General features: G+C 42.9%; 1 protein-coding gene across 5 annotated transcripts; it reads right to left on the bottom strand.

The window, feature by feature from the left end:
- MKRN1 (makorin ring finger protein 1) lies at positions 1-26,978 on the bottom strand. Of its 5 annotated transcripts, none has more exons than XM_084809506.1 (8): positions 26,735-26,978; positions 14,937-15,065; positions 9,445-9,671; positions 6,699-6,925; positions 4,653-4,867; positions 3,826-3,936; positions 3,195-3,333; positions 1-1,800 (listed from the first exon to the last, which is right to left on the bottom strand). In XM_084809506.1, the coding sequence occupies exons 1-8, from the start codon at positions 26,947-26,949 to the stop codon at positions 1,588-1,590; spliced, it is 1,476 nt and encodes a 491-aa protein (XP_084665632.1). In that variant the 5' UTR covers positions 26,950-26,978; the 3' UTR covers positions 1-1,587. The 5 variants fall into 5 exon arrangements, with proteins under 5 accessions (XP_084665632.1, XP_084665635.1, XP_084665633.1 ...); XM_084809509.1 differs by having other exon boundaries at positions 3,893-3,936; XM_084809507.1 differs by lacking the exon at positions 3,826-3,936.
- Between the last annotated feature and the right edge of the window lie 113 nt (positions 26,979-27,091).

Raw genomic sequence — 27,091 nt, 5'->3', positions numbered from 1 at the left:
CATATTTAAAACATCTATGTTCCAAACTTGAAAACAACTTTGTTTTGCTTTTTTTATTTGGGAAAAGTGCTTCTTACAAAAGGCAGCTGCAAAGTAACACAGACTTCAGCAACAATTTTTGATTCCATTTAAAAGTGAAAGGAGACGCAATCTAAAGGACAGAAGCAGAACAGTTCAAGGACAATCCAGCAGCATTCAATGTAATGGAAAGTTAAAATTCCATTGGGGGATGGGAAGAGGGGGGAATAGGGGGAATAGGGGGAAAGAGGCTTTGGTGGCACCTGCGGTTCTTCATAGCAGAACTGGAGCTTGGTTAGTTGTGTGGCTGCTTGTTCTATGGATAAAGTAGTAACATGCATGTTGTACAGCCAGTATGAGCCCATTTCCCCAACTCAGGTATTGTGCAAGACAACAAGGGACCTTTTAACTGAGAAACAGAAGGGATTTCGTTGATAAACTCTGCTTGATTCTTACTGATGATCTACAACATTGCAAAGATGAAATAAGGATACCAATATGGTGGTGCCCTAAATGGGTAACAGTTTGGTCCAAACCCTCTTTGACTAACCCTATTCCTACACCTGTGTAACTCAAATACACCCAAAAAGGAGTAGAAAGGTAGCTGGGAAGAGAAAAGTGTAATTAAGGGGGTGCCTACCACCAAGTTATAGTAGCCAGTTTAAAGACCATTTCCACAGAATTGGCTGAGACCACATTTGATTCAAAATCCAGTTGGATGTCAGAAATCATGCACCAACATGGGTGTGTGTGTGTAAAGTGGTGGTGATGGTGAGAGAATAATAAGGGCGTGAAAGGGTTAATACACACATATACCAAGTTGCCCAGCCCTTGGGATACAACTCTGCATTTTATTTGTATATACATACATAGAAAGTTCTCCTTTCACACACAAACACATTTGCCTTTCATGCCAAACAGTAAAAACCCGGAACATTCGCGCCTGGTTCTGGTTACACAGTAGTAAATAGTAATGTGCAAGTAAACAAGAGACCAAAACCACAAATGAGCACGTGTACATGAGAGGGGTTGGAATGGAGCTGAAGCCAGCCAAGAAAACACGCCGCTGGCCTAAAATCTGAAGTAGAAAAACATTTGTTTCCAAAGTCTGTAGTGGAAAGAGGCCACTGGCCAACTTCTGCCCGCCCCCCGCCCCCCACTGCACAGCCGTTGCTCTCATGTTTGTATCTGGGCTCTTCAAGGATGAGTGTGGAAGTCCTGTAAACACTTGAACCCTGGAACTGGGTGAATCCTGTCAGGAACACAGATATGAAGCAACAAGTCTAATCTAACTGTCTGACAGTTAAATTTGTTTTTACAAAAACTACCGTTTTAAAGGTTTATTTCATGTCATTTTGTTTAACAGCGAAGAAAAAACACACCCTGGGACTGGAGGGGTGGGAGCAGGGGTGGGGAACGAGACAGACCCTGGGTAAAAAGTTATTACAACAGCAGCACCTGGAATGGATAGGCCTGCCTAGGAGGAAAGAAACACAGGCACTGCCACAACACCACAGGAAAAGGGCTACTGCCTGGAAATCGAGCAGACAGTCCAAACACAAAGAGGTGCTATAGATCCAAATCGTAATAGTCTTCCAGCTCTTCGTGAAACAAGTCCCATTCATCCTCGGAGTCTGTCAGGTCATCATCGCCTCCTGCCGCCAACAACATGAGAAGCATCTCGCCCAGCTCAAAGGTCACCACCTCATCCTCATCGTTCTCAAAGGGATCGCTCCCTTCTCTCTCTTCGATGAACTCCCAAAACCGGTTTCTCCGCTGGGCCTACAAGCGGAGCACAGTTATCAGGCCTCAGGTGAGTGGCATTTTCCAAACAAACCCTTTCCCCAATAAGACAAGTGCAAAACTCCACTGCCCATTTCTCTCATTAAGGGTTCCAAGTTCCTCAACTGACCCTTGAGCAGAACTGGGAACATTTAGGAAGTTTCTAGGTGAAGGAGGTTTTTTTTTTTTTTTTACAGTGTGAGGCACGCTGATTTAGTGACATTGATGCCTGCAAACCACAGAGAGACTGCAGACACCTGTGCTGTTCCCAACCTGTATGCAGTGGCAGTATGAGGGGACTAGGGGGAATCATGAAGGTTTGTCCAGGAAACATGCAGCTTTGAACAGTTCTGCTGGGTGCTGTTCTTGCGCACCATTGATTTAGCATGAAACTGTGCAACCAATGTGGGAGGCTACAAGCTGAAAGCAGCCATAGCAACGCTACACGTTATTAATGGGCCTGAAAAAGTTGCAACCCACCAAGCAAAAGACACCCTTCCTACCCATTTATTTGTGGCCTGCTAGGTGCAAACACCATCCATTTTGCCTTCCCAAGCAGCAGCAAAATGGGGGAGGGGAGGAGGGACTGAACCCCTGGTAGGCTACTAGATATGTCCGGCAGGCTGCAATTTGCTTGGTGGCCTATACGTTCTTCAGGTTTGCATTACGTATTTCTGGCTGAGGAACTAACACAGGACTTCTAATTCAAGAAGGGAGGGTGTGCCATCTCATTGTACTGATGCAGTAACATTCAAGAGAGAAATACAAAGTGTTCCCTTCTCTCCCCAAATTAGGAAGTCTTATGGTTTATTTCTTTCCACTATTTTATAGCATTAACTTTATTTAATCTGGGCAAAGGAGATCTGAAAGAGTATTATGGCTAGGGCTAAGATGAAATTGGGGGGGGGCGGGGAAGAGAAGGGAACATGTTTCACATATAACGTCACCTCTGCAAAATGCGCCAACCCCCATTTCATTATTTCACTGGTTTTGCATGGAGGCCTAGAAGAGACTTTCACCCATTCAGAGTGAAGGCAGGAAGCATTTGCCTCACTCTGATTTGGCGTTGGTATTTCAAATAGTCAGGTCTAATTGGCTGCATGATAAGCCTGCATGCTCCCTGATTGGCTGGGACCACATCAGAAAGAAGCTCACTTTTAAAAATGGGGCTGAAGTTGCAGATCAAGGAGAGCGGCATCTGACAGCACACAAAAAAGATGGGGAAAGGGTACATTAAATTATTGCCCCCCAACTTAGCCTTTTGCCCCTCAAAAGTTTGTGGGTGAAAATCCAGTACAGACCTAATTTTATTCCACTGTCCATGAAAGCCTAGAATAACACACATCCTCCTACTTTTTTTTTTTTAATTAATCAACAAAAGCTGTGGGACTTACTCTGTATCTACTTGAAGTTCCCACTTTCTGCCTCTGGGGCTCCTCTCGGCGGCCATCGGGATATGCGTGTTTGTAAAAACAGTTCCCTCCAAATGGGCAGCTCCCACGGCCTTCATCAAAATACCTGCATGGCTTGTTGCTGGAAAGGAAAATATCGCAACCCTTACTCACAGCGTAGCCAATCAGAATTCAGTACTGCATTTGCTTTATAATCCAGGTGATTTCTCTCTTTTCTTTTTCTTTTTAAAAGAGAGGTACCGCTTGCTGCTGAATCCATTTTAAATTCAGTTAAAATATGTACACGGTAGATTACGTGGATGTGCCTACTGAAAAGGTGCGCACGTAGGTAGGTGCATGCAGAGAACTGAATCTGTACTAGCTTGTACTATCAAAACTAGGTTGTGACTGGATGGAAAAGGGAATAGTATGTGAGGTTGTTTGGCACAAAGGAGTGACTAAATACCTTGTGTGGCCCGCATGCATCTGCTGATGGTTAGAGATGCATTTTGTGGGGTGGGGGTGGGGGGGTTAGGAAGGAGGTATGAGAGGGCTTTAGGTAACACTTCGCTTTTCTCCATGTATGCCCTTAACGTCTGCAGTCAAACTTGGTCCGAGGCTGCAGTGCTCATACCTCATTGCCTCCTTGTATTTCTGAATGAGTTTCTGCTTCTCTTCCTTCTCCTCCACCCAGTACTCACTTGGAATGACAAAGTTAGATGTGATCCGACATTCTGGGCAGGACCTGGGGAACGAACAGACTGCACTGCAAAATTCCACATCACAGGGGCATTATTTCCAGCTACAGACATACCATGGCATATGCCCACCTTTAAAAGCAGTCTATCGTACCTCAGACCTTTGTACCACGTTCCTTTCATAACCTAAAGCTCTCCCCACCCCCAATCCCCACCATTGTCTGAGGTTCTCAATCCTGCAGCTTGCCCACTTCTTAAGAGCATGGGAGGGCGGGGAGAAAAAAACAGTTCACACACAGACTCATTTTTCTTTAGATATAAATAAATTTATTTTTGTAACTTTGCTTTCTTGGATGTCCATATTGGTTTGGGTTTGTTTTTCCAAGCAGACTTTAAAGAGAGATGGCTCATTGGCTCGTTAATGAACTAGAAGAGTAAAAGCTTAGGAAACACACATTTGGAATTGATCTGTCTCTTTCACCATCTGAACCCAAGTGATTTTGTATTGGAACCAATAGGACAGCATGTCGCTACCATTTAACAAAAAAGTAGTATGACTTAACATTCAAACTAAATGGATCTTGCTGACCAATCGAGAGTACCGAGGTCAGAAAGTATATCCAAAAAACCCTCAATTCTGAATAACATTACTTATGTATTAAATGCAGTCTTGGGATGAGAGAGGGGTGATGTTGCAAGTTCACACAACACACTAATTTCTCCCCCAAAAACAAAGCACAACGGACATGGGGAAGTGCCTCACTTTATGATCTTGCTCTCAAATTGTTTAGCGCTCCTCCACTTGCGGATGCACTTGAGACAGTAAGTGTGATTGCAGTTGGAGAGGATTCCAAAGCGGCGCTCGCTGGGGTTGGCTTTTTCATACACCACCTCCATGCAGATCCCACACACCATGTCTTTGCTACGCTGGACAGCAAATGAGAGCTCCATATCCTTCTCGTGAGCCTCAATGCAAGACTGCAAGAAAGGGAGGAAGACAATGACAGCAATCTAGCAACCACAAGGTTAAATGTAGAGGGTGATCCCCACATTCTCCCTGCCTGGAGAGGTTCCACAACTCTTCCTATGCCCAGTTCTGTCAAGCTATTTCACAAGGCATTTTTCCTTAGGTAATTTGAATCCTCTGGGACCGGGGAAGGGAAAATCCATAGCAGAGGAACTCCCAAATCCAAAGACCTGCTAGACTTGAAGGTGAAGGGGTGTGTGTGTGGGCAGCTTTTTACCTTTTTTGCTCTGCCTGCAGATATTTGCTATATCCTAGGGCCCCTGCTACACCCTGCCAAGGACCACAGGATTGCGGCCTTAAGTGTCTTCATGATTTTCTGAAGGTTTTTAAAACAGTAAAAAGCAGCACTGTATTTTATTGTCTTATGTTTTATTCTGCTTTATATGTTGCTCATTTTTATTGGCTTGTTCTATGGTAAGTTTCCTTGAATAGCTCCATAGAAATATGATGATAAATGAATTAAATCTAAGTATAATTGAGCTAGAAGTTTCACTCACAATGCAATCTGATGCATGTCTACTCAGAATTAAATTCTGTTAAGTCCGATGAGACTTACATAATGGGAACTAAAAGTAGCTGCCTCTTTATACTGAAAAACTTGGACATTACTGTATATTGTATTTTCCTCTTATGTTCCATAAGAGGAAATACATAAAGGTTCTCTTTATATGGAACATTGGTTTAAGTCAGCTATGAAAGAATAGTTGACTTGTATAGGAGCATAACATACTTGTTTTCCACTGACTGTGGTGAAATTATGGCACAAAGCTAAAGACTGGAACCCATTACTGGCAGCAATTCTCCCACCAATAATTTTGTGCATGCAGGAATTTCAGCAGAATTTTCACAGAGTTCTATCATTCTAGCAACTATTACTGTTCTTATTTCATTTGCTCCACTTTTTGTAACACAGAGATACTATGAAATTTGATAAAACAAAGATAGAACCATGTTTTGCCAAGTCATGGACATTTTTCAGGGAGAAACTCAAGACATCCAACGAGTGCCCTGGTTGAGCCACGATGGCTAGTAAACTAGCATGCTGGAAGTCTGTATACACCCAAGCTCTTGAGTTGATTATCAGTGCTACACAGAGCCATAGTTTTCTACTCCCTAGGCCCCTGCTAAAGGAATTTTAGCATCACGTATCTCCCCTTACTCACATCGTGCTTCTTTGGCCAATTTTCCATCTTTGCTGGAAGACAGAACTGCCAAGTGCACAATCTGTCCTACTATCTTGAAACCATAAGAATGGTTACCTTCATGTCTTGGGGACACTTTTAAACAGTTTGTGAATCCCAAAATAAAGGGAAACGTAATCTAACACAGTTCCAGGGCATAGTCTGAAGGCATATGAGGCAGCCACCATGCTGAAGCTAAGCAGGTCTGGGTCTGGTCAGTGCTTGGAGGGGAGAGCACCTGGGAACTACATGTAGCCACCTTGAGTTCCACAATGGAAGAAAGGTGGGATATAAATGTAATAAATAAATTTTAAAAATACATTTTATGTATTTTTGTAGCTTTATACGTTGTTCTTGAAAGGTCACTGAAGACTGCACTCTCTAGTAGCCATCTCTTTGGGCTAGGCCCAATTACCACTAGACTGCTCTGAATAAAGTCTGTAGAGCAGCACACCCGAGCCATCGGCCAACCGCTTGGAAACCTATAACAAAAACTATTTCTAAGACCTGTTGAGGTCTGCAAGATTGCAAAGGATCAAATGTTCCTGAACTTTTGTTAGCTGACTAGTTTTGTCTCCTATTCTTCCCATCTTCCCTTTACCTTTATGTGTAAAGATCGCTGTGCGGCATCCGCAGGATGGAGGACTTGCAGGCCACACATGTCGCACACATCTCCATGGATATAGACGCAGTTTTCTCCGTAACGGCATTCTCCTACTGCAGCGTAGGGACATAGTTGTTTCTTCATCTCCAAGTTTGTTTGCTGTTTTTCATATTCTTCTTCAATTACCATTCCCTGCAAGGGTGCTTCAGTGCAGGAAGGAGCAGCTGTAAAAAATCAGAATGAAGATACAGAGCATGTTACTCTTAAAGGTCAGAGTTGGAATGGTATCTTTTAAAAACAACGATATGAGTCAGTTTATTTAAGACAGGGTGGGCAACTTCAAGATGTCCAGGGGCTATATTCACTCCCAGAACCCACCCACCCCTGGCAGGCCACATCTCCCCCTTTATTTTATAATTTTAAAAAAGGCATCCCAAGCAGCTATGTAGCATCAAAGAAGTTAAAATTAGCTTGTTTGCAAGCTACTTTTGACCCTTTTGGTGCTCCATAGTAGCTACAGAACACTAAAACAGTAAAAAAGGTTTCAAAACAGCCACTCCAGATGCCATTTCCCCCCTTTGTTTACAATTTGGGGGGCAGTAGGGGTTGCATGCAGCCCGCAGGCCACACATTGCCCGCCCTGATCTAAGGAAAATAGTTGCAGATGGATAAGGCTCTCATCATGATCCCCCTTGTCTCCAACATAAAACAGCTGCCATCTTGCAATTGTTTTGTGACAAACAAACAAGGAAGGAATTATTTACTTCAGATCTGTTTGAAGGCTGTGGAGGCCACCAAAAAGCACTTACCCATTTCAGTGCTCTATGCAATAGATTAAACATTTAAAAAGGCACTTACTCCATGTGCCAGCTTACCATGTTTGTTGCATCAGTGTGTTGCAGCCACACTGGTGTACAGATTGTGCATGCATGTGGGCTGGGACATGGAGAGCCTTTTAAAATGTTACATCTACTATACGGAGCACTACCATAGCTAGATGCATTCTGATGACTTCTACACATAGTTATGACAATCACTGCCACTGCAAGATCTTCTTCATAACTCAGAATCTGGTATTTGATGACCAACCAACAAAGCTTATTCTAGGTATTTCAGCCACCTTTCCCCAATCTATAATACACTGAATACTGACCTGCTGCTCTTGCTCATGATGACACAAACCAGAACTCTAGAAGAGTAAGGGTTACTTCACACTAATTCCTCCAAACAATCATATCTGAAGAGCATGACCATGTGAGAAAAGGTTAGCATGAACCAGGGTGCATGATGGCACTTTACCAGCAGCTACAAGCACAGAAATGGTTGCCAGATCACCAGATGTGTCTGCTGTTTCACACTCATGTCTAGCGACATGATTGGGTGTAGGAATGTAGCAATGTGAATCTGTCCTACTGACTACTGGAACTTACTTCAAAGTCATATACTTGGGAATAGCGTGCCAATTACTAATCAAAAGCTTAGATGGGCCGGAGGAGGAATCATTCAAACAACATTCAACAAGATCTGCAGATTAGAAGCAAGGAACCAAGTCATAGAAAAAATGGCTCAGTGATTTATGCTGGGTATCCCCAGTAGTATTTCTGAAGAATGTTGTGGTCAGTTGCAAAACCAAGTAAGCTGATCTGAGTCAAGACAACATTGCAAAGCTACTAACTAGTGAAGGAACATCATCCCCCTTAAAGTGGACCTTCACACCTTGTGACCTGAGTCCGCTAACCACATAGGATAACCTTACATGGGGCTCAATAAGCTCCTCTTTTGAACTGAGCACAGGAGAGAGGACTGTATGATCAACTTGTTGAAAGAAACTGGGGATAAAGCCCATCCCCCAAGCAAGACGCCTAAGGCTGACAGTTTCACACACAGAAATTATAAGGTGGATATTGTCTGTGAGAACTGACGAAGACAGAAAAAGCTAACAGTAAGGGAGGCAAACATTTTTAGATTCCACCTTAAAGGAAGACACATTCAAAAAGGGATGGATATTCTGATCTGGGTGTTTACAGACAAAAAAGACTGGAACTACATATTTACATGTGGGGCTCCAAAAAAAATGCAGTGAGTAAGAAGTATGTGTATTATCTGTGTCTGTGACTGAATAAACTGATGAGAGCAAAGACTAGCAGTCTTGTCTTATTTTTTTTTAATTTGAAAAACACAACCGGTCTCCATACAAGTCGCTTCTGTATGCAATGAAGTACTGGATTTGGCCTGGAAAAAGGTCTGACTTTAAATTATAAGTCACCCTGGGGTCCTTTCTGAGCCAAAGGATGAATCAGAAATATATAAATTATTCTTTAAATATTTTAAAATTCTGCTTTTGCTGCCTTCTTGGGATTGCCAAAACAGAGCGGTGGAGAGGCACCTGGTAGGCCACATACATGGCTGGTGAACTGCATTCAGTTCAGCTAGCAAGAAGAAAGGGTAGACACTCAGTTGCTGAGCAAATGATCTCTTGCATGCAAAACATCCACAGGTTCAATCCCCAGCATTTCCAGGTAGAACTGGGAAGACTCCTGTATGGAATCCTGGAGACCTGCCACCAGTCAGTGGAGACAATATCGAGCTAGATGGACCAAAGGTCTTGCACGGTATAAGGCAGCTCCCTATGTTCAAATTGGTATAGCTCTTCGTTGGAACACCACTTCAAAAGAGATGAAAAACCCATGAAGCACCCATGTTGTCAACTAAAGTTTATCACTACTGCAGTGAGTCGACTTACCACGGCCACAGTACGGCTGCCCAGGAACAAACTCCACAGCATTCACCCAATCTTCAGCCCCGGCTCCTGCAGCTGCCAGGTCTTTGTCTTCAACTTCAGTCTCACCAGTGCTCACTTCAAGTGTTCCAGGGGATGGGTTCACATCTGTGGAAGCTGACGGATAAGTTTTTGCAGCTGGACTCACAGTAGTCACTTCTTCCCTTTTCAATGGCTTGGTATGTTCGTATCTGAAAAGGAACAAAGTCAAAATTTGATTATTTTTTGTCCTCCCCAGCAAAAAATAATGGCATTATGTAGACATTGCACAGAGTATGGAAATTCAGTTATAAGAAATGGCTGGCAATGGAAGATGCACTATCTAGCACAGAATACCAAGTTTGGGGGGCGGGGCAGAGATTCCATTATATACTTAAAGAACACTACAGTACTTTTAAGTAATGATGACAAATGTTGCCCAGAGATTACCGTGTTCACAGCATGTCTTTGCCAAATGCATTGCTGCCTGTTAAGTAAGACAAGGAAAAGTATTTTGCACCTCTGGCACAAGCATCACATGTAAAAGCCGCTTGGAAAAGAAGAAGGCAAGGATTCTCTGTCTCCTCCCCCACTCCCAGTGACTTCATTCTAAGCATACTTTCTAATGTGCTTTTGTTACAGAAGAGCAGATAACCAACTTTCCTCTCATGTGTTTTATTTTTCATACATGTAGCCCATGGTCCAGCCAAGGAGCATACAGTGGCAAACATGGGATAACCACATTTTATCCTCACAACTACCCTGTGAGGTAGGTTAGCGTGATAGATAGTGTCTGGGTTCGGACGATCAGCAGGGGAAACAATGCAGTGTCAGTTGTTTCCCCTACCCCGGCATGTGCCGGTTGTGTGACTGGGATTACCCTAATTACCCATTCCTAATTGCCGTGCCATTCAAAGCCATGGGATGTACAGTGGGTGAAAATGCACTACACCTGCGCCATGCACCGCGTTTGGACAACACAGCAACCCACAACGCAGGTCATTAGGGTAAATACAGTCTCATGACTGGCACATGCAGGGGGAACAACCGACGCTACGTTGTTTCCCCCGCTGATCATCTGAACAACCCCAGTAACTTGCTGAAGGCCAGCCTGTCAGCTCCACAGCAGAGTAAGCATTTGAGTACAGGTCTCCCGGGCCTAAGAGCTACACTCCACCTGCTATACCACACTGGACCTAATCTCAGACAGTAAGCTGGTTGCTGATTGTTTCCCCCAATAACTTCAGAATGTACCATATTCAGAGAGCTTTTACTTTATACACATATATTTACTTACTACATTTATAGCCTGCCTGCCTTTCCTACAAGGAACTCAAGGTGGTATGCCTGATCTCCCCAAACGCCCCCCCCCCCATATTTTATCCTCATAGCAATCCTGTGAGGAAGGTTAGGCTGAGAGATAGACAATGGCTCAAGAATACTAAGTTTCATGACCGAGTACGGATTCTAGCCAAGGTTTCCCCAGTCCTGGTCTGGCACTCTAACCACTACACTGGTCTGACAACAGCACCACCTGTAACAGAGGTACAAAACCTCAGCCCCAGGGGCCAAATCCAGTCTGCCTGGAACCCCCGGACGGCCCCACCCTTTCCCTTGGGCCCACCTTGTTTCCCCCGATCACTGATCATTTGGTGGTTTCTTGGCATTTATGCAGCTGTTCTCCTATTCTAAAACATTGAAATGCCTCTCCTAAGGCTTAGTTACTGGCAGTAAGAGCTTTAAGCTACAGTACGGTGGTATTTTTGGCCCAGTCCTGTTTGTTTTCAGCCCCGCCCACCACTGGACTGTGGCCCCCGAGAGCTTATCCAAAATGAAATTTCACCTTCAGGCTGAAAGAGGTTCAGTGCCCTTGCAGTACAGGTTATTATGGTTTATTGTAATATCAGGACTTTTATTAATTCCCATAACCTTTGTACTAAAGGCATTTAAATTCCTACAATTCATTATACACACTTCTTGTTAGGATAAGAAGACAGAGGGAATGGCTATGTTTGCAGAATAAGCTCATCTTCATGTTTTTGTTGTTGATAACTATCATGTCCCATACAAAGTCCTATATGAGCTTAAAGAATAGTCTCAACCACATGACCACTCACCCTACATTACTACTCTTCAACTGGTTGGTTCAGCATATCAACCATTACCTATTTTTGAAATTTCCCATTCAAAAATAAAAATAGCAGCTTCAACTTGATAACTTCAGCCAATTCATCCTTATAGGCCATGCAGCTATGAAGTTTGCAAGAACGGTTTTCACCCCATCCGCCTCATTAGTCAATTCAAAGTCTTGCTACAATTTCTTTTAACATCTTAACGGATAAAAGCAGGAACAGGAAACCAAATTTCAAGCATGTCAGAGTGCTATTTATTCACATAATGTCTGAGCTTTGTTTGCAGTGACTGCACTCATATCAGAGAACATACTTTGTATATTTTTTTTCTTCATGTGTAGACACATTAGCAATTGACTGCTTCAAACAAAAATAAAATCAACTCCATTCATGGGTCTAAGGGTGCTTTAATATCGTTGATGTATTTAGCATACAAAATTTTGATCGGATGAAGTAGTGCAGAGCAGGCAGCTCTTAATTATGTTGCTAGAAAAACTGACAACAGGAGGACTAAGGAGGACATCATCCTCTCTGTCTAAAAAGATTGAGAAACTCTGGGGAAAATGACATTCATCAATGAGACCATGAGCAAGTTGCTTTGCTTGTTCAGAGTATCTTTAATTTCTCTGCTTGCCTGGCACACTTATCCAGTGCATCATAGAATAGTTGGGTTGGAAGGGGCTTATAAGACCACTGAGTCCAAACCCTGCTCAATGCAGGACAGTTTCTGAACTTTTGAGAATACAAATAACTTTGAATAAGGACATGCAGTTTTAGTATGAATTTTATCCAGCAATTTTCATGTGTAAAATGCTTTACAATCTCTTTTTAAAAAACTAGCCACTTGATAAAAGATGGTAGGCAACATATGACTAACGTTGGTTATTCTTATGAACCACCATCATGGTTTTTAGGAGGCATTCAAACTATTGTGGTGCATGGAGAGTCACAGTCAGATATAGTCATAAACACAGGAGCATTACAACCCCTATTCAGACTCTGTACTTCTGAGAAAGCCCAACATGCAAGTAGGGCCGCACTAACTAGGCCCTCCCCTAGGTGTCCAAGCATCCAGATCACTCGTCTGCAGAGAGAGAGCAGCTTTGTGCATACAGCTGTACATACAAACGCTTCCATGAAACCTGGAACTCTGTGGGGACAGAGCTACTTGACGCAGAACCTTGCAGGAAAGACAACAGGAGCAAGGGAGCTTCCAGTTCAGGTCAGTCAGGGATGAGGGTGAAAATGTTTTTGATTGTCCAAATGGGGACAGAGTAAAAATAGGTCATGAACATACAGTAAAACAGGGCAGCCAATCAAAGAGTCCAAAAGGCCACAAGGGAAAATGGACATGCCAGAGACATTTGGATGGGCACCATGCATGGGCATTGCTGTGTTATTGCTAGAAGCATCTGAGCCAAGATGGGAGACTTGGAGTGCTTGGCTTTAAAGGAGAACATACATATAGCAGGCATAATGAAAACCTGGTGGAATAGAAAGAACCAGTGGGATATGGTCATCTCTGGATACAAAATCTACAGGAAGGGCTCAACGAGGGTGGTGTTGCTCTGTACATCAAAGAGGGCAAGTGTCAAACAAACTAAAACCTTGAAAGCATTTGAGTCCTCCACAGAATCACTGTGGGTGATTTAGGGCTCTTCCAGACGGAGGACTCCAGTGCCACCAATCATTGCTTTTCCGTTTTAGACTACAAGCAGAATTGCCGTGGAACTTTCCAGTGTCGGGGGAAATTGCCACTACATCCACTACATTCTACCCACACCAGTCAGAGGAGAATGACAGGATGTAGCCAAAGCTCTCCCTTCGCTCCTCCCTCCCACCATAGTTTTTCCCCCTCGTTTGTTCTTCTGGAATTGCACAATTCTGGAAGAGCAAAGATGCGATTTTGTTCACCCCGATTTATTGTTTACAATTCGTGGAGGCCTGTGTTTTACATCTGTCTAAGCACGCACTGCTCCCAACTCCAACCCATTTCCCCCTCTCCTCCTGGACTGCAATCAGCCACCTCCTTCTCCTTCATTTCACCTGCCCACCCCTAGGCTCCCTCCTCCTTTCCACTCCCCGAAGTATTTCCTTGGGAGGGCAGTGCCAACAGTGGGAGTGGAGCTGGTGCTCTGCTCAACAGCTGTCGCCTGAAATGGTGGTAGGCAAGGGGCAGACATGAAGTGGAGCCAAGTGCTGACACAGCTCTGAAGACAAGCCTCAACTTTTAAAAACAGTATTTAAACATTAATCAGGAAGTGTGAAGGAAGCCGCAGCAGTGGACCTCTGATCTTCCAGAGCTGTGCGCTTAAGGGGGAACAAATAAACCCTGTCCTCTGCATAAATATTTTTTCCCTACACCTCATAGCCCCATATGTGTGTGTGTATTGGGGGTGAGGATAAGGATAAAGCAAAGAACTATATGCTGCAGAAGCAACAGCGGAAAGAAAGGAGGAGCTTGATTGGCTTTGAATGAGGGAGAAACACAGCTGCTGACTGGCCTGAAGCCGTGAGAACACACCCCCTCCATGACATTACATTACAATCACAGTCACGCCCCCACAAAACAATGCAAGCTCCTCAAATTAGGTGGCCACACCACTGATTTTTTGTGGATCATGGCACACTGGAAAATAATTAACAGATTTTTCCTTTTGTGAGAAAATATGGGGAGAAACACAGGATGACATGGAACAACTGCAGGAGAATGAAGATGTTGTGTGGGCAGCCCAAACAATCTCAGAAAGAAGGCAAGGCGATAGGACCTTAAAAGCCCCGTCTGTAAGAGCCCTTAGTACTAGGAACACGCTATCATCCCCCGACCAAAATGCTCATGGCGATCTTGAGATAAAGAATGAAATCAGGAAGGCACCCAAATGGAAAAGTGTTGTAGTAATGGGTGACTTCAATTACCCTCACATAAACTGACTAAGTGTGTGTTCCGCTCAAAAGTAAAATTTCTCATTACTGTAAACAACTGTGCACTTGGAATAGTTGGTCAAGAAACCAACCGGAGGGGAGGTGGCCCTGGACTTAATCCCAAGTGGCACCCAGAACCTAATGAGAGAGGTTGAACTGATACATTTTCACATGTTAGATTTACTCTGAAGTATAACATCCGAATAGGGTGTTATTATATGAGGACTGGTGTTAACTCCTGCAAGGGGGAGAGCTTCCATGACCAGGGTACCATGAAATATTACGTTCATTGGATTTTGAACTCCCCAATATATTCCTCTGGAATTAAAGGGGCAAGGACAGAAGCCAGTGAGGGTGACTGATCAGGAATATGGAGAAATAGCTCCTTGTTCAAACCTAAAACATTCAGCTGCATTTCTGTACCTGCAACGATCTCCGTAAGCACAGCATCCTCGCTGAAAATACCTGCACACCATGGCAGACTGACTAGTGTAGAGATCGTGGGAGTAACGGCAGTTGTCCCCTTCCTTGCAAACACCATGCATGAAATACCTGAAAGACAGAGCATTGCAAAGATGGCTCAAGCAGAAACATGAAAATTATGTAGGAATTTTAAAGGAATTCCATTATGCTTGATGCAAATAAATGATAAGCAACGCTGAATAATCCTCTTCAAATTCTAGAATGACAAACTCAACCCTTCCAACATCATGACTAACAGACATTGACAGATCTGCCCTCCATAAATTTATCTAATTCCATTTTAAGCCACCTAAGCCAATGGCCATCATCACATCTTGCGACGGCAAATTCCGTAAATATGCATTGCATGTCGAAGTGCTCTTTTGCCTGTCCTGAATCTACTAGCCATCAATTTCATTGGATAACCCACACAAAACACTGTAAAAAATTCAGTTAACTTATTAGCAGAGTTGGAAGAGATGCACAAAAGGGCAACCAAAATTATCAAGGTGTTGGACCACATTTCCTACAAGGATAGGCCTAAGGCATTTGGATCTTTTTACTTTAGGAAAAAAGGCAACCAAGTGGCATGGGGGTGGCAGGGAAAATACATAATCAAGGTTCATAAAATTATCCACTTTCTCCACCCCATGCTGAGAATTCCCACCCCCATCCCATAATACTAAAACTCTGTTACCCGCTGAAATTGATGGGCACAGCACTAAATTCAGGACAGACAAAAGGATGTATTTCTTCACACAGCACAGATTTGTAGAATTCACTACAACAAGATGGGGGTAATGGCCACTGACACAGATGGCTTTAAAGGGGATTAGACAAATTCGTGGAAGATAGGTCTATCAGCAACTGCTGGCCATGACAGCTAAAGCAATCTTCCATGCTCAGCATACCCCTGAATACCAGTTGCTTGGGGACAGCAGTGTGGAACGGATGTTACCTTGATGCCCTGGATATGGGCTTTCTGGAATCATATAGCTCATCCTTCCCTAACCTGGGCCCCTCCAGATGTGTTAGACTACAACTCCCCAGGGGATGATGGGAGTTGTACTCCAACACATGTGGAGGGCCCCAGGTTGGGGAAGGCTGAGCTAGCTGCTGGCTACTGTTGGTATTGTGTATTTTCCATGGCCTCTTAGGGGCTTCTACCGTCTCACAATGCTGAACTAGTTTATAGTTCAGACACAGTGCTGAACTAGATAGGTCCTTGATCTGATCTAGCAACCTTTTTTTTTATCTGGCCATGAAGTCTACAGGAAAAGCTAGATCAATTTTAACAATTTTCCTTTCCGAACACAGCAGTTAGGTGCAGAGATCCCAGTTGCCTCTTGACCAAAAGAACACATGGGGGATACAAGCAAGCAGACCATATTTGTTTTCTTTGCTTGCACTGTTTCATAATGTCTGAAAGAATGATTTTGACTATTTAAAAAAATGGATGCATCTGGAGCACTACGAAACCCATCTAGCTTTCAAAGGCATAATCCATTGGGCATTGGTGCTCAGGCTAACAAATAGCTGGAAAAGATTTAAGTGACCAGCTAGAAAATTGTCACAGCTCACTGTACGGAAAATAAAATCTCCTACAGTTCAGTCAATTTCATATCCTTAATGGAGAGAGCTTCCACTCTCCTCTTAAGAGGATCCCTCAAGGCAATGGAGACATCTGGAAATTGCAAATAATTTGATGTCCTGCTGGGGAATTTGGTCATGAAACAGAACAAGTAACCAGTACAGCTTGGAGCTCCAAAGCAGTTCATCACAGACAGCCCAGGGAAGAGGAGCAACATTACATTGCTACCACGCCGTAAGCCACTTGCAGAATCCACAGTGGAGGGAGGCTCCCAAGAGTCCAGCCAAGCGAATAACCATGGTGATGTGGTAGTGTAATGTGGCTTTGTCATGCAGTGTAAGGCTTTGTCTTGGAAGTAGCCAGAAATAATGACAATAAAACCAAGATCACCCCCGCCCCCTCACTCACACACACTGCATCTTATATCACCCAGAGCCAATATGGCTTGTTGTGAAAGGCAAGTGGGCAGTACCTGTGGTAGCCCCATCTATTAGGGGAATATTTAGCATTCTAGAAAGACACCTGAAAATATTTACAACACAGAGAAAACAGATATCCACTAATGCACAAAAGAAACTTAGACAAATATTGGCATTTTTTATTGACTTATTGGGCTGGTTCAGATATAACACTAAACCATATTTTAGCATTACAGGAATGGACCACAGTGAGACTTTGGTTTGCATGTCCCACCACCCACCCCAATGGCTTTCAGGCTTCCATGCTCTCCACCCCTCCTCTGGTGCAGCTGCAAGGAGGAGACTGGAAGCTTTTGCTTCCATTTTTAACCACCTGCATTTTAGCGTTATGTCAAAACCTGGACAAACTGTGATCAGTCTTAACTATGATCTACTGAAACAAGCCAACTTCAAACCTTTGTTTATGAAACTGACCCGTTTCAATACACCAGTTAAGTTTAACCACAGTTTAGGGTTCGGAACTAACACTAAACTGCAGGAAATTGAAAATAAAAGCAGAAGCTTCTACTCTTCTCATGACTATGCCAGATGAGAAGGGAGGGGGGAGTGTATGAGCTTGAGGCTTGTTCATGTCACAGTAAACCATAGCTTACTGTTAAGTCCAAATGCAATCACTGAGTTGTTGCATGCTAATTATGACACCGCTGTTGTGACAAAAACCCAGCCTCATCCTTCCCTTCCCCATCCCACATATCTGGCCATCTGTAGGCACCAACATTTGCTTTACCCTACAGCTGACTGCCTGGGAGGAAAAACTCCCCCACTATACCCTTCCCCATCCCCATCTCCTTACATGATTCATCAATATGTTAACTAAGGTAGACTCAGGGAACACCTGGAAAAACCATGATACATGTTTTGTCCTGTTCTTAGTTTTATTGTATGAAATTGATTTTAGTAAACTGGGCTGGTTTTAACGTATTTTATGAACTTTTTTGTAAGCTGCCTTGAGTTTATTCTATAAATGAAATTGGGGTTGTTTAAAAAAATGAACAAACAATATGGGCTGGAATACAAAGTACATTTACTTGAAAGTTCCACTGAAATGAAACTGGACTCATATTTAAAATAGGGCTACAAGCTTTAATTGGTTTATGGACTGATCTAACTAAAGCTTTGGTTGATTAACTAGTAGAGACATATTTTAATTTGTGGGGCTACAAATTAAAGGGCACACCTGCTTATTTTTGACGTAATTTTGGTTTTGGTGTTCTACTGCTATAGGAAGTGAAAAAATAGATATTATAGTCTTTCCACTTAACAAAGTTTATTAAACAGTAAGCTGCCTTAAACTGCTTCCAGTACTTCAAAAGGCATCCTCTTCTGTAATGCAGTTTATTCAACTTTAAAATCACCAATCAACTAAAAAATCTTTAATCAGTTGACACAACAGCTGTAACATTATGAAAAAGTAAACACCTTATTGGTTGGGAAAAGTCTATCCTGAATTTAAAAGTTGATGTTAATCTTTAAAGTATTAAAGGAAAAGAATGTGTTGTTCCCTAATGAAAAGCATGAGTCACCTTATGACCTTCTGAAAGCTTTAACCATCTAAAAATAGAAAAATGAAGATTCGCTCATTTCAGCTAGTATTTCATGAAATGAGGTTTTTCACACATCACACTGCCTTAAAGTAGAAGCCAACAAATCTGTTGAATATTATTCAGATATTTAGTAGTAATTTTAGAATTGATGCAATCTATAAAATACACTTATTCAAAAATACATAACCCCATAATGTTAAAATCCTAGATTTTTTTTCCTAACTGCACCATCTGGTTTTATTTTAAGCCATTAATCTGTCTCTCAAATACAGCATGGAGAATGCTGCAACGATAAACTTGAAATATGAACTTGACATTTGTTAGGTACAGTATACTGGGTTTAGATGTCAGTCCAGTTGAAAAGGGAACAGGAAGCTTGGCTGGCATCATCTGCTTAGACTAGAAGCCTGGGTATGAACGGGACCACTTCTAATAGGCCTAAAGACAGTGGTAGTGCCACATACATGCCCATGGTGGCATCGGACAATCAATAAATCCATCTAGCAACATATGATCTGCAGCATAAAATCTGCATCACCCTTTTCATACAGAAAAGTCTTCATACAGAGGGAAAACAAAATTCTAAAAGCTAAAAGTGAACATATATCATATCCACACAAGAATCAAAGTTTTTCTGTAAGATATTCTTTCGGCAGTTCCACCTACCAAACACCTGAACTGCTACCTTTGCATTTTCAAAAGCAGTTTCGAAGTTTATTAAAGGAGCTTCTGTCGTGAGAACTCCAGTGTGTGTGTGTGTGTGCGCGTGCACGCACGCATATGCCTGCATGTGTCTGTGAAGTGCAGCTGTCACCATCACTTCTCTAAAATGCAGCTATTGACAATATCAGTTTAAGAAGAGCCTGTAAAAAGAGGAGGAAGTACAAGATACTGCTACTGGCCCAGAAACCATGCTAGAGATCCTTAAATAGTACAGCAGGGAGGAGGCATGGAGTCAATCACTCAAGAACTGTTTGGAAGTAAGACAGCATCTTGTTTCCCAAATGTGAAAGGGCACTGACCATTTCAAAATGGCGTCCATCTCCCTGGCAGCCATCATTGTACATGGCACCTGCATCCCTCTCAAATTCTGGAATAAAATATAAGACCCTACAAAAATCTACTTGACAAGATATATGTCGGACTATGAAATTATGACATGTGGACAGATTTCTATTACATTCAGGAGCAAAATATCTTTGGCATCAGTCAAGAACACAGTTGCACTTCAAGCAGCAAGTGTGAGATACAATATGCAACTCAATATTAAAATACCCTTACACTTTTTTCTAAAAAGAGGTGCTCCAATACCACCTATCCTGGAATACACTGGCATCGTTATGCTTACATGTCCAACTACAATTCAACCCAGATTTACATTAAGAACCACATCTGAGGTGCTGCTCTATAGAGCTTGATATTCTGATGTTCTAATCAACTGGTCATCAACTAGTGTGTCATGGTGCACAACTGGGCTGCATCCTGACCTAAAGTGGGTGAGTCGCACCAACGGCAGCAGCACAACCTTTTAAAGAAATGTTTTTAAAAAGCAAGAGTTGAAAAAGCAAGAGAAAGAACATGAAGAAAGGAGTTTCTATTTTTCAGATTGGGATTAAAGTGAAACCTGGATCTGACAAGACAGAAGGAACTGAACAAGACTTGATTAAAATGCACAGAACAGCTTCATGAAAATCATCTTTATGATTTTAGAAGACATCACATAGAATTATTTCGAAGTTTTACAGCAGTAGTTTCAAGTTGTGTTCTCAAGGAAACTCTGGGCTTCATTGGAAGCTCACTAAGGATTAAGTGAAAAGATCAGTAATCGCAGACAAATTTCTGCGAAGGTTAGCTTGCCCGCCCACTACAAGAGGTGTTGGTGGATTGGAGTAACAGTGCCTGCGTGAACTGAGGGGATGCTCTTGAGACAATGCCCCAGAATTCTCTAATGTGCAGGGGTTCTGAAGCAAATGCTCAGGAGCAGACATTGGTATGAAAAAGGTTCTCTGAAGCTATAATGTTTGGAAGCCACTGTTTAAACAGTACAGCACCCATCCTCTGAAAATGGGGGAGGATTGGTCTCTCCCTCAACTGAATGAATCAGCTGACCATCACTAAAAATCTATCTCAAACAGTACCATGTCTGTGGGCCACTTTCACACACTACTATTTTCCCACAAGGAGATAAATTGTGTACAGCAGAAATGCAACACATACATAACATGTAAAGTGCAAAACAGGTACTTTGTGCTCTGCAAGTACACTAATCAGGCTACCATGGAATAGAGTAGCTGCCTAATCTACAGGCTTGCAGTGCAAAACCCCAAGGAAAACCAATCACTGTACTTAACACACTTTGGGAACCTTGAAGTTCTGTAGTCATATGACATTCATGCACAGAAACAAGTGTCAAGCAGCTCGAACAAGAACTGGCATGGGACTTAAGAGTACAAAAGACATGCACAAGAGCAGATGACACTCCATTGTTGTTCACCTAACTTTTGCTCCGTATTCAGTTGAAACACTAATGGGTGGTGTTCTGTTTGCAGAGATTTCACAGCCTTATCTGATCTACTTTTAAATCTGCTGGATTTTAAGTTAACCTCAATTTTACAAAGCACAGACTATCCTGTTAACAAAGGGGGCAGGGAGAAAGGAGGAACCAATCTGAAGGTAGAATGGGGGGGGGTTGGCAATAGAGGATATGGGGCTGGTAAATGCACACAGTGATTTGTTATAATGAACACTTTAAAAATGTGGTCCTTCTTGGAAAATGGATCTGTTGGGTACCTTTTTATCTAGTATGTCAGGCTGAAGGGACACCACAAACAAGGGCTGACCAGCTTGGGCAATGACAAAATGGTCACATATGGTATTACTACTGGGTCTTTTTAATCGTCTTCTGTACAGTACAATTTGACTTGTGCAGATTTAATTCCAAGAGTACCCACACCAAGCCCAATCATATATTAAGTAGAGATGCTTTTGGCCAGCCGGTTAAATACACTTCAATTTAGCAATAACCTGGGATGAACCCATAATATACCCATGCCTCCTGTTTTTGGCAATTTCATAATTAGGAACATCCTCAGCCCAAGGCTGCATACCTAATTAACCTGTCTCATGTCCTCTGTGACTTTTGCCTAACCTGTTCTGTTCATTAGATGCAGGCACTTTAAAATAAATTAATAGTGCATGTTCTGCCTGAAATTACGTTTCTAAAAACAGCGGTTCTGAAGAGTTTATAAGTGATATAAAGTGGATTCTACTGCACTCATACCCCTTAATTAGTTGTTTCTATTCTAGCCATCCTGACAGCCACTCATCAGTTCACTCTTTGGAATAAAAAAAGAACACAGATGACTGAGAACATCCCTTCCTATGAAGGAAAGATTGCAATGTTACCTACTCAATAAACACCACTAGGAGCTTTTGCTTAAGGCTTATATATGTGAATATTACTTCATGACTTGACTGTTATATCCTGTTCTTTATGCAGATTCACACTAGAAACCACCCCAAATCAGAAACCATCCTTTATGTTCTACAAAGCACTAGATCACCAGTGAGAACTCAACATGGAGGAGCTCCAGGTGGATGGAAGGAGATAGTTGCCACCATCTTGAATGTCAGGTGGACACTCTATGGCTTAGTTCTTGTGTGACCTAGCTTGGAGTGGGGGTTGGAGGGAACTAATCTACCACCATGCCCACAGCTTTAACAACCACAATCTGGAGCCAGTCAAGGCTGAAAAGCAAGAGGGGAAATATATCGTTCCTTATGAACGAAGGATTCAGGCACAGCCCTGGAAGTGCACACTTTTAGAACACAATTACAAACTAGGAAAGCTGACATCAGTGACATCCCACATCTGCACCTGCAGGTAACTCTCATGGACATGACACAAAGTTTGAAACTTGATCATTAAGAGCCAGCCAAAATAGGGCTGTTGGTGAATGCCAAGAGAGGGTTCTGCCTTTCATCAAGAAGACAGGGAAGGGGAAATATAACATGAGCTGAACTTAAAGATTCCTGCTCAGCATAAATTCCATCTGCAACAAAGGCTTCAGGACAAGCATGTGTCACTAAATGAGCTGACTTCTCCTCGTTTATTAGAATATCCGATCACTAGCTTGATATGGTTCTTGTTATCCTTCTTCAAGTCAGCCTTTAGCTTCCTCAGCTTGGAATAAAAACGATGTAAAATGCGTGCAAGTTAAATTCATCTGTAGCTTACACATAAGTGGGACTGGGAAAAATCAGATACTTCATTGCAAATTGGGGCAGGTTCCTATGAACTGGAAATGGTGCTCTTGCTACATGGCACTGAAACACCAGATCTTACTCCTTGTTCATGTCTCGTATGCCCGACTAAGAAGGATACACTTGTAGCACCCATTATCTCTTACATCCCAAAGAACAAGATGGAAGCCATATAAGCCTTGAAGTCTTTGTTCTGTGATAAAGTATTGTGCAAACTGTCAACTGATACATTCAGACTTTTTATTTGGCACATCATCAGTGTGATATGTATAGCAATGATATTTCATATGGTTTAAATTTGCATGCATACACAAAGAGTGGGCTATAACGCAGGCCTTGTGCAATTAAGCTTTTCAATGTATGTATTTGAGCAACAGGATCACCTCTTATTTTTGTATCAATGGTGGTGCATCAGAAATGAAGGACGTTCAAAGCAGATGCAAGTTTAATCAAGTGAAAGTTGACATACAGCCACTACATTCTACAGTTTTTAGTTTTCAAATCTGCAACCATAAAGAGGGCACTGTTGTGTGCATTCCACAGCATCATCTTAAGTGGATACTAATCTTTAGATGACCTTCATATCATAGACAAAGTTTAACAGTTGTTGTTTGTCAACAGTGGACATAATCCACCAAAGAAGTAGCTCAAAAGCAAAATTACAGTAACTGTTTGACCCACAACCTCTACTTTTCATAATTACACAACAGAATAAATAAATGAATCAGGAATTCCTACACTCCTCATAATCCTTCTCCAAAGTTCAGCACTTCTCAGGCAACCTCTCTTCTTTGCTCCCTCCTGTTCTCAGAAGCTACAGAGAACCTCTCATGCTGCCCTAGATTTCCTATGTCAAGGAAACATTTGTGAAAGGCTCCAACTTGCCAAAACATATGAAGTACAACAGATAACTCAGCAATTCTCAGCTTTGTCTGGAAAAAAACTGGTAAGAAGGAAAGTTATGTGGCTCCAAAGATGATCTAAAGGGCCGTGGGTGGGTGGGAGACACACGTTTGAATAAATACTTTTCTTCTCATTCCCTTGAAAAGAGATGGGATGGTCAGCATCTAGCACTGGACTTATTGGAAGATGGTGCACTGAATAGTAAAAGATCAACTGAAAGAGGCATCAGCAGAATACTTGCAACTCTTGGGGCTTTCATAGTTAGTCTGAGTTTCATGGAGGATAAGGGTATTAATAGGTATGAGTAATGATGGCTTTATATTACCTCAAGTATCAGAGGCAACGTGCCTCTCTCAGTACCAGTTGCTGGGGAACATAAATGGGAGAGTACTACTGCACACTTGTCCTCCTTCCAGGCTTCCTATAGGAATCTGGTTGGCTACTGTGGGAAATACAATGCTGGACTACATAAGCCTTTGGTCTGACCCAGCAGGGTTCTTCTTACATTTTATGTTAAGCACTGTTGTGAGCTTCATAAACTCACAAAGTGTGAAAGGAATTCAAGAGAAACATATTGCACTTACCACACCACAAAAAGCCATGATTCATAACATTTAAGCCAACCTTGTCCAAGTAGGCATCTACTGAAATACTTAAAACAAGGGAAACTACAATCTCACAGAATAGTTTATTATTCTCCAACTCTACTCAAAGCTATGATGTGGGAGAGTGTCCAATGTACTCCATATCTCATGTTTGTAAACTCAGAAGCCGTTAATATTGTCTTGTAACCCAGTGACTAAACGAAACACAACTGTCACCCACCCAACCAGCATCATCCCCAACTATTTGGTACAAGATTAAGGATGCTCCAGCTATTTCATTTTTCTTCAGCAGTTCTCATTTCAGCCATTCAGCAATGCTTATTATCTACAGATGTTAACATGCTCCAAGCACCCTTACACAGGTGGGGGAAAGAGCTGTTTTGTTTTCACAGATGGGTTAATGGCATTTGCCACCATTCTTCCCTTCCCACCCTACTTTGTTTCCCCACTGCTTACTTTAGGCTGTAAGATCCTTGGGAGCAGGGATCTGTCTATGTCATTTATGTAACTCTATAAAGGTGCATGTACACTGATGGAATGGTATAGATAATAAAAACAATAAGAGATATGTTCAATATTACACAGATCTCTCTTTCTGGATAACCAAAAACCTAAATGTCTGAATTATTATTGTTAGTAGTAAAGAATTCAAAGCATTAAAGCTAACCCATCCCCATGCACCACTTTTTGAAAATGCCTCTGATATGCCAGAAGCTTAAATTGTAGCTACAGCTGTAGTTCATGTATAGACAGGGATAGACCAGGATAGAGTGATTCCACCACAGAAGAAAGAATTGAGAAAGCACTCACCATTGTCTAACAATGGAACTGAGAATGCTACAGTTAAACTTCAACAAATGTAAACATTACATAAGCTTCAGGTTTACAACTTGCAAAAGTAATACTGTGAGTTTTGAGAACCATGTTGCATTGGAGCCTGCTATGTGATCAGAAACAAGACTGTAAGCTCTATGGACAAGAACTATTCCACTTCTATGTTATCACTACACAGCACCTAGCACACACATGACATTAAGTATTAAAATAGTAATCAGTTCTCACTTACTTGGCCCATTTGCTTGCAGATCTGATCAACTGACAGCATGCAAAGCAATTCTATCAAACCCCAGCAGCCTCTCAAATAACAGTGATGGGGTAGTAAAATTTTGCCCATTTTCACTCATAAGGTAACAGTTTCCAAAACTCATGAGTGATAGAAATAGTCCAGAATAATGCATTTGAGTTTTGCATACAATGCCCCATATTTACCTGAGTGTGTGTGCTCCCTACTGGCAAATCATTTACTGCTAGGTGGCCCTAACTTTATTCCAGAACCTCAGTCTGTTAACAGGAGCTAGGCTGTGCAGCAAAATACATTCCCACTTGACCACTGATTAAGAATAGAGCAGCCCAAAACAATACAGATGTTCACTGCTCCTGTACTAGATCAAACCCCAAAGACATGCCATGTGATCCTAGTCATAGTTACTTAGAAGTAACACCTTAGTACAGGCCTGCCGTCTAGGTTTGCTTCAATACAGGGCTTTAAACATCCCTACCAAAGGTTGTATGTTTCTTTTATTTTCCTATCACATCTACAACCTATGCTATCAGTTCATTGTAAAGCTACATTTAAAGCTTATGCACACATACAGATCAAACCTAACCTTTGTCACAGGGGAACTACATCAAGGGAAACAAGCAGGTGAGGTTAATGCCATGGAAAAAATGGGCGGTGTATGGCGTTATTGGCAGGCATGTACAGGAATACATACTGTGACCACAACGTGGGGAGAGCTCCGTCTAGCAAAACGAGTATTAACAGTACTCAGGGCGAATGATAACAGCAATACAAAGGATCCCAACAGAATCCCATGGAGTGCAAAGAACACTTATGACTGTGAAGTTTAAAATCCAAAACACAACATCTCGGAGGCCACGTGATAAGAAGAAAATCCACCGGACCCCTCCCCACAAAGAGAAAGGAGTAGAGGAAAACAATGGAGGCATACCCGACACTCATTCCAACCCCCGCCGCAGCCACGGCCACTTTTTCTGCCAGGCTTTGAGGCCACGACGGGGTCCTTCTGGGCTGAACGCTCAGCCTCAATCACAAACAAAACACTAATGGCGTGAACTCGACGTGAGAAGTCTCTTATAGATAGGAAGGCAGGAGGCGGAGACAAAACCCCAGAGAAACAAGCGATGTCGGGCAGGACCCTAACAAGGGCTGATGTTTGTTTGTTTGCGGGGAAGGGGGAGGAGGGAGCCCTGGGATACAAGGGACGTGAGCCGGGACTGGGGCGGGAGGTTGGGGGTGAGGGGTGAGGGGGAGACACGGGCGCCATGACTCGCCATCGCCTCAGCACGTTACCTGCAGGCGACCTGCTTAGTCCAACAGCCGCTGCTCCCCCCTCCGGCTCCGGCCGGCGGCGGTGGCTGGGGCTCGGCTGTGGGGAGGCTGGAGGCCGTGGTGGTGATGGTGGCGGCGGAGGCGTCAGCGCTGGAAGTGCTGCAAGCCGTGACAGCCGCTGCGGCTCCCGCTGTTCCGCCGCCGCCGCCACCGGGGGCCACCGCAGCCTCCGCCATTACTGTTTACCCCACACAGCGATGGCCCCGCCGGAACTTCCGGGAGCGCATCCTTCCGGCGTGCTGGCCAGGAGGGCGGGGCCAAAGCGGAGGGGCGGGGTGAGGAGGAGGGGATGTGGCTTACTTTCCCCCTTCGCCTTAC

Source organism: Heloderma suspectum, chromosome 7, assembly GCF_057233095.1.
Source record: "Heloderma suspectum isolate Gila_16-S chromosome 7, 16-S_ref, whole genome shotgun sequence".
NCBI classification, from domain to species: domain Eukaryota; kingdom Metazoa; phylum Chordata; class Lepidosauria; order Squamata; family Helodermatidae; genus Heloderma; species Heloderma suspectum.
The sequence above is the reverse complement of the archived record's forward strand: the minus strand, read 5'-3'. Positions and strand labels throughout refer to the sequence as shown.